Source organism: Acanthopagrus latus, chromosome 12 (genome assembly GCF_904848185.1).
Source record: "Acanthopagrus latus isolate v.2019 chromosome 12, fAcaLat1.1, whole genome shotgun sequence".
Taxonomy (NCBI): domain Eukaryota; kingdom Metazoa; phylum Chordata; class Actinopteri; order Spariformes; family Sparidae; genus Acanthopagrus; species Acanthopagrus latus.
Genome location: NC_051050.1, coordinates 8,470,077 through 8,478,959, shown reverse-complemented (window position 1 = coordinate 8,478,959; position 8,883 = coordinate 8,470,077). Strand labels below are relative to the sequence as shown.

General features: G+C 41.9%; 1 protein-coding gene across 1 annotated transcript; it reads left to right on the top strand.

Annotated features, from left to right (window-relative positions):
* Nucleotides 1-335: 335 nt before the first annotated feature.
* Nucleotides 336-8,597, top strand: stbd1 (starch binding domain 1). Its single transcript, XM_037118376.1, has 3 exons — nucleotides 336-782; nucleotides 2,880-3,295; nucleotides 4,466-8,597. Exons 1-3 carry the CDS (start codon nucleotides 545-547, stop codon nucleotides 7,289-7,291), a joined length of 3,480 nt encoding a protein of 1,159 aa, XP_036974271.1. The 5' UTR covers nucleotides 336-544; the 3' UTR covers nucleotides 7,292-8,597.
* Nucleotides 8,598-8,883: the final 286 nt, after the last annotated feature.

Here is an 8,883-nt window from a genome sequence, read left to right as displayed (position 1 = left end):
ACCATAAAATCCCATAAAAGTGGTGAAGTTGCCCTTTAACAGGGACACCAACAGCACTTGGCTCACACTACAGCGTGGAGGCGACCGTCCCTTCCTTTGATGGGACTAATCCTGTCAAAGGGTGTCTTCGGGGACAGTAACTGCTGCTTAATCCTATCAGTGATGTAACACCTGATTCATAAAGACGAATTTGACGTCTGTGTGCAGAAAACAAGCTGCCCGTCCCCTTTTTTTATGAATGAACGCCGAGCCCCGCGTGATCCTGCCAGCCAATGAGCAGCCCGCACCTGCACTTCTCCTCGCAGCTCTGCAGCAACAAGAGGTCACTACACTTGAAAGCGTGGAGGGAAGAGGAGAGAGCCCAGCAGCGACGGACACACACACTCTCACACACACACAGACAGATCCACAGACGTGCAGACAGCCTGCAGCAGCAGCAGCACCGGTCGGATCTCTCAGGCCTCCGCGTAAGAGGAAAAAAAAAAGGGGGGGGGGACATTATAAGAGGGGGCTCGTTGCTGTTTTCCCACCACTGAGCGCCGCGATGCCGCTGAAGAACAGCAACACCGTGGCCGTGGAGCGACGCGTGGACCTGGCCTCGCTCTTCTGCATGATCGGGCGCCACGGACCCGCCGTGGCTCTGGCCGTCATCGCGATGGTGTCCGTGCTGGCGGGCTTCATCATCTACCGGACCGTGAGGAGGGGGAAGCGGAGGAAGGCCACGGCCGACGGCGACGTGAGCCCCGCCGCGGAGGAATGTCACAGCCCCGAGGAGGCAACAGGTAAAAAAAAATAAAAAATAAAAAACCTTAAAAAATGTAGACCCGCAGAGAGCGCGACCAGGCGGGGGGGGGGGTCACTGAGGGGTACAGGTGCGGGAGCCACAGGGTGGTATGGGGGTATCACTGAGGGTGTAGTGATGATGAGGGACTCCACTGAAATATAATGTAGGAAATATAATGTAGGAAAATACACAAGGCCTACAAGGACACCATCAATATTTAACTTGTCTGTAACAGGGTGGGTAAAGATGAATATTAATGCTGAGATTATGTTACAGTGGTGGTCTACTGTAGGCGGTATTAATAAGCTGCCATAACATACTAAACATATATAAAGCAATTAACCCAGGGACAGTGAAAGATGAGCTCATATACTGACTGGTCCAGAATAAATATAGGAGAGATCAAGTTATCATAGTAGTAGAAGTACAAGAGTGGAGTATCGTGTGTACTTCACTACAGTTCAGAGGGAAATGATGCAGTCTTACATTTCAGATTTCAGCAACAGAACATGTGATGAACTGATGAAATATGATACACTGTCAGAAGGTCAGCCACAAGCGAAATAGTTAGAATTGTCCCAACTGGGGGAGTCAGTAATTGAGGATTAATTGATTAAGTGTTGCACCTAATTTGGAATAAAAATGTAAAAACACACTGTTTACAAATCTCACAATATTGCATTCTAGACATTTAGTATGCAGTGTGTGGTAGTATGGGTCGGGCTTTACTGGGCCAGTTGTTGAACAGAGACAGACAGGAGCCACACTGTTACAATTAAGTCTTTATTTTTTGTAATGTACTTAATCATTCAAATAACTTGGTGTTAACTTTATCTGTTCTTTTAAGTCTTATTGGGCCTATTCTGATTGCACCAAACATAGATCCGTTTTCTAAAGGAGAAATGTCAAACATATTTAATCTTATTATTGTTATTAAAGCATTACTGATTATTAATTACTGGAAATTCCTTACAATTTTGCATCCCGGCAAACCACCTTTTATAGTTTTGTTAATATTATATAAAAATGGGGCACTGTGTAGTTGGAGAATACATTCAAACTCAGAATTGTACTATTTGAATATTAATGAGGTAATGATACAAACTCATAAATATTTATTTTCTCCATAGCTAAATAAATGAACTGCTCTCAGTGGAACGGTCCCCAGAACACTGTTTGAAGCTAGAGAGGTGGCAGGGTCCGCCACATGTAAAGAAAGTAAAACACAACAGTATGAAGTTGTGCTGTACTTTGAGCTCAGTTTGTTTATTTAGTTATGAAAACAAAAAGAGTTTGTTTATTTGGTTTGATTAGGATAATAAAAAAAAAATCATTGAGGATAATTGTTTGGAGTTTTTCTTTACCAGCTTGTGAGCCCCCTCAGGCATTTGAGATTTGTGATTTCGGGCTCCCTGAATAAAGTCAACCTGACTTGAATAGGAAATAGCTGCTCATGAATAAAACGCCACTAATGTAATCCATAAAAAAATGAGTCCTTCATCTTTAATACTTGATACTAGTCAATAGTGGATTCAGCCACATATGCACACAGACAGAATTAACTCATGAGGGTAAATAAAAAGGATTCTAGGCAGTAATTAATGTATATTAATATTTGAAGGCGGAGCTCTTGTTTTATTTCATTTTTCACATGATAAAGTCAGGCATAAATACTAAAGGAGTAGGAGAAACTAAAGAAATTAATTAATTAGAAATTAGACATTAAGAAACTAAAAAACTAAAAATAAGATAAATTATTATTTAAAAAAAGATCATATAAAATAAGAGAAAAAAGATATATATATATATATATATTTTATATATATATATATATATATATTTTAAGGCGGAGCTCTTGTTTTATTCCATTTTTGACATGATAAAGTCAGGCATAAATACTAAAGGAGTAGGAGAAACTAAAGAAATTAATGAATTAGAAATTAGACATTAAGAAACTAAAAAACTAAAAATAAGATAAATTATTATTTAAAAAAAGATCATATAAAATAAGAGAAAAAAGATATAATTTGGTGTGTGTGTGTGTGTGTTATTACAGTATAACACATTGGCTTTCCCCCCTCATTTTGTGTTACAGACGTGAGAGATGAAGACTCATCAGATGTGAAGGAGGACGTTGAGCTGATTCAGGGTGATCTCAAAATCAGATGCCGTCGGGCTGCTGCTGCTGCTGCCGCCGCTGCTGAGAAGCAACCTCCACTTCATTCTCCTCCTAAGACTGACATCCACGCACCAGAAACCAGGCACGCCACTTCAGATGACACAGAGGAAAGAGAGGTTGCGTGGGACTGTTACAGAGCTGCAGAGACGTGCGCAGAAGTGGCCAGTCAGAGTCCACATTTGGTGGAAATGGTGGTGGAGGACGCCGTTGATTGCCAGCAGGGTGCAACAGATGACGTTGCTGAGGAAGTGATAGAAGAGGTCATTGATAATGATAGCTGCTTGAAGGAGCCTGTGCTGACTGGTGATGAGAACCGAGAGGAGGAAGAGAAGGTGAGCAGCCAACAGTATGTGGGTGACCCTATATATGCACGCTATAGAGAAACTAAAACTCAGTCTGTCATAGTTGACATTTTTGAGGTATGGACAAACATGCTCGAGTGTGACTGGGTATGAAGTTAAACCACAACACAATATATTGACTTACAGCTATAACTTTGGGTAATTTGAGCTCTGCAGCTCTTTGCGTCTTTTTTAGCCTCTTCAGCTCGTTCTGTTGGTTTTATAGCTTATTTGCTACGCAGTTCAGTCTCACCAAACTCTCAGAAGTTTAAATATAGTTTGGGTTGTTAATATTGTACTTTCATTTATGAGGTCACCAGAAACAAAGGCAAAAATTTGGGGTTTGACGGTTTTGGAATACGCTTATTCTCTTTCATGTATAGTTAGATCAGAAAATCGTAGTTAACGTGTCTGTCTGCTGCTGCTAAACATTAAGCTAGGGTCAGGAGTCAGTTAGCTTAGCTTAGCAGGAATACTGAAAAATGGGTGAAATGGCTCCCTCCAAAGGTAACCGAATACCAGCACCTCTGAAGCTCACTAGTATTCACGATTGATCCTGTTGGTTTAACTCATTCAAAAACTGAAGTGTGTTTTGCGACCTCAGGATGAAAAGACTCGGGGAAGTCACAGCTTTTAGAAACAGTCCTGCACATAACGTTATGTAGAACCACATGTTGTTGTTTTTTTCAAATGAAAAACGTGAATTATTGAGAAACCTTTGAAGATATGTGTATCTGGATTTTGCTTCTTTTGGATAGAGCCAGGGTTACTGGTTTCCCCCATTTCCCAGTCTTTATGTTATGCTAAGCTAAGCTATCCAGTGGCATACCTGTAGCTCCATATTTATTAAACGCTATGAGAGTGCTGCCATCTTCCAATCTGATTCTGTGCAAGCTATGTATATTTCCCAATTTGACTGAACTATTTCTTTAAGGATTTGGAGCACCAACCATGTGGGAATATGTCTCTCTCTCCTCTCCTCACCTACATAGCCGCTTTTCCTTAGACCTCATTCTCTCTGTTGTTTGAAACTAGCACAAAACGACAGTTCAGGGCAGATTTTGTATGCTTTTGTACTTTCTATCACGTCGTATATGTATTTTTATCTACAGTCTGGCACAGTTAGACCTGAAGATATTAACTTTGTATTCGTGTGTCCAGGTGTTAAAAGAGGAATGCCAGGAAGATGAGGAAATGACCACAGACCTGGATGTTTCTGACTTGAAAACCAGCCAAGAGGAGGAAAACTTTGAGAGTGCTTTGAACGATCCAGTTTGCTTCAATCAAACACTTCATGTGGGTGAAACGGCTGAAGATGACACAAAACGAGATAATAAATCCACGCTGGAGACAGAGAGCTTGGAGTCCAACTCAGAAGAGCCTGTAACTCATATCGAAGACGTGCCTGCCCCTTGCATCTGTTATGGCCAGGATTCCGGTAATTATTGTCCCTCTCCAGAGCAGGCAAAGGAAAATGGTGATGAAAGGGCAGAAGAAAAGTGTGTAGACCTCGAGGTAGTTGCTCAACAGCCTGAGCTTTGGTCTTCAACATTTGAACAAGAAACACACCTGCCATCTATAGAGCAGGAGAAGCGTGATCAGGCGATTGATGAGTTGGTGTCGTCTATTCAGGATAGTGATTTGGATACAGGTAATGCTCAAGCTGGTGAAGTGATTGATGACATTGCAGCCGTAGAACTTTCAAGTGTCAAAATGGACACCCGTTTGTCGCAGTTCAACAAGCAAGAAGTGGAGATGGAATCAAATGGTCTCGATCAAGGGCCTGACGGTGGCTATTCCGGCAGTGATTCTGTCTCTCAAGAGGAGGAGAAGAAAAATGAAGGTGACATGGCAGAAGAGGAATGTGCAGACTCCCAACAAGCTGAAATCTCATCTTCAACACTTGAACAGGAAACAAAGCTGCCATCAACTCAGGAGGCGCTGCTCACTGGGGGTAGTGATGCGGTTGGAGATGGTCTAACTGGTGAAGCGATTGAAGAAGTTGTAGATGAAGACCGCTTGAACAAACTCCACATTGACAACCACTCTCCACAGTTTGGCAAGAAAGAAGTGGAGAATGAACGAAGGCGGGAAAACAATGTCGATCGACAGGATGGTGCTTTTTATGAAGGTGCTGCTAAAGCGGAAGAGAAAATGATGATTACTGTCAACATTGTCGCCTGTACCAAAGAAGTCGATGTTTCGAGTGTGGCCCCGCCCTGTTCAAGCGCGTCCACAATGGTGGACAATCGTAATGATGGTCTTACAGGTATCACCAGTGATGCAGATTTCCCTGGCTTGTCATTGGGTCCTCAGCCACAGAAAGAAGATATAATAGCTCCATGTCCTGATGAAGATACTGACGCTACTATTCCTTGCTGGCAAATTCCATCCCATGAAACGGAAAATCTCCCTGAAATCAGCAAAAATGGCCAAACTGAGGTGTCGTCTGAAGAATTCAGTGACCAAGTGCATGTCGCTCCAAGTGTCCAAATGATAGATAATGGAGTTTTTGACAAGGCGAGCGTTGCTGCTGATTCTGACGCAGTGGGAACCGTAAATGCTTCTGTAACACCTTGCGCTCACCTGCCGTCAAGTTGCCAAGATCAACAAAGCGACTGCAAGGAACATGATGAAACATTTGACGGGACAAGTGTTAATTCTGCTGCTGATGCAGCCCCTTGCAATAATACCAATCTTACCGCACCTTTAATGTCTGAAGAGATATCCCAGCTTGAAATGTCTTCGTCCCAAGCCCAACAGCGTGACCACATGAAAAACAATGAATACTATTCTGCAGTTCCCACCGATGCTGCTCCTGTTACAGTGAAGGACAGTAGCCTGCCCTTGTGTCAAATTTACTCGCCATCTTTTGAGCAAAGTGAGCAGAAGGATAGTGCAATATCATCTCCTGGTTTTGGTGAGGAGAGTGGTATATCAAGCATGGCTGTCAGCCCTGATTTGCAATATGCTGGTAATGAGTTTGACATGGATTTTGGTCTACAGTCTGAAGGATGGACGGGGGCTCAAAACAGCCTCTTTGCTGATGATGCAGCTGTATCTTTCACACATGGAAATACTGCGGGGATGGTGTTCAGGCCTTACCCATCACGTCAGTCGCAGGAACCCCTTACAAATTGGACTAAATATGAATCATTTGCAGCCAATGAGGACGTGTTTGGCCATGAGATTGAGGAGATTTACCACAGAGAGATGGATCAGTTTGCAGCAGAGATTGCAGCTAGTGTTACTAGCTACACCGATGAACTGAAAATACAGACAGAGTTGAAGCCTGTAATTGAAGTTGTTGAAATTAAAGAGAAGAAGGCAAGAGTGACCGTTGAAAAGAAAGAGGACTCAAAAGCAGAGAAGGAGAAAGAAGAAGACTATGAAAAGACTGAAATCAGTATCATGGAGGCCACTATGGACCATAACGAATGGATCACGGAGAGTAATTACCAGGTTCCTCCTTGGATGAATCTCTCTGCCTCATCGTCTGCCCAAGACCAAACAAAAACCAGCCAGCTTCCCACTGAAGAGTGCCAGTATAGCTCTCCTGTAACAGACACCGCTTCTACAGATACAATAGAAACCCCATCGTCCACAGAAGTCAAACAAACCAGTACTCTCTCCCTCACTGAAGAAAACCCGGAAACTAACAAAAAGGTTGTGGCTGTCCAGCCCATGCCCCAGAATGTCAACGTCACCTTCCGTGTCCATTATTCCACCCAGTCACCGTACCAGACGGTGGCTGTCACAGGGAACCAGCAGGAGCTGGGAAACTGGAAGGGATTCATCCCGCTCGAGAGGGCCAAGGATGGGAACTGGGCCACGGTGGTCAGCCTGCCTACGGAGAGCCATGTGGAGTGGAAGTTTGTGCTGCTGGACAAGGGCGAGGTGTGTCGCTGGGAGGAATGTGGCAACCGCCTCCTTGACACGGGCTTCGGCGATGACCTGCTGGTGCACAAATGGTGGGGACTCTTGTAAGAGGTGAGGAGAGGGCTAGATTGAGAGTGACATGTACAGTTCAGTACTGGATACTGGACCAGATGAAGTCCATTCAGCCCGTCACAAGACCCACATGATGAGACAGTACATTATGACACGTATGACCATTTGTACTGTATTACAATATTATAAATACATCCTAGTAAGATTGGGTACACATGGTGGTTGTAACACATCTAAAGGTCTAGGATAAAGCTGGGTTGATGTCAAGGGTTTAATATCTTCATAACTAAATAACTTTTACTTCTGAATCAATTTGCTAAACAACGATTAGCTGCGATTTTAATCTGTCATCAAGAGTTCCGGTCATTTTTAAAGCAAAAAGGCTAAAAACTCTTAAACACGCAAGTCTTTTAATTAGCTTTCTTCTGTTTTGCATAATTGTAAATTAAGTAGGCTGCCTTTTGAGTCATGAGGATTTGTCAGACTAATTAACAATTTAAACACATCGCCTTTTTACTACTGTCTGCCCCTTGCAGACACTGAAAGAAGTCTCCTGAAACAACAGACTTACTACTTTAACCATATTTAGTGCTGATGCCTATACATATTGTCACCTACCAGTTTTTAACACCATGATTACTGGGATGAAAACAGTTCATCTCATGGGACTTTTTTCTTTGGGGATAGACCTCTAATAGCCAGTGATTAAGTGGATCATTCAAGCAAAGATTTAACATGAGTATCTACAATTATGCAAACTGCTCATTAAATGCAGTTGTTAAATTTCTATACATGGAGATTTTATTATGTACACTGTCCATATGCTGCTTGAATACTCCCCAACAATCTACGAGAATTAATGCACATAGTTCACTTTTACTACAGCAATAATCGAAGCAATAATTGTTCTGTATACTGTATGTGATATCAGGTATTCTGACGTGTTTACCACTAAACTGTGATATAGTGTTGACTCTGATGCTGCTTCTTTCTAGTGGGACTGTGTGCATGCATGATTGTCCCATTGTTGTTCAATGAATGTGCCTTTTAAACATGATTTTTCTATTAATGTGTTAAAATGCATCAAGAGATTGTGGCTTTTCCCTGTAAAACAGCTTCGCCGGCCGTCACTTTCTTTGTTTCACTACAACTTTTACTGAAGCTCTCACAGTACAGGCCTGTTAATTAATTCCTTAAAACTGATGTTGTCAAGTTTAATCGTTAAATCAGTATACACTATATTATCCCAATCTCAAACCTTTTGTTATTATGCAATACTGTGATGATTATGCTATGGTTGAACGTCAGTAAGGTGGAGTTGGTTACCAAATAAACACATTTTCTGTCATATCTGTGAATATTTGTTGATTATATGTTAAGGTTATGATAATGTTATGTGCAGGTAATTGAATAGTTTTGTGCTAAATTGAATTATTCCCATTTTGAGAGGATAGTAAGTGTTTTATAATGGGTAAATATTTACATGTTCTGAACATTAATATAGCCACAAACATATTTATTATGTAAGTATAAACTGGAGTAATGGTGCACCATATACAAATGTAATATACATATATGTCATCAACATAATTACGTATACAGATATGTCAGTGAAGGCTCTCAGTCAT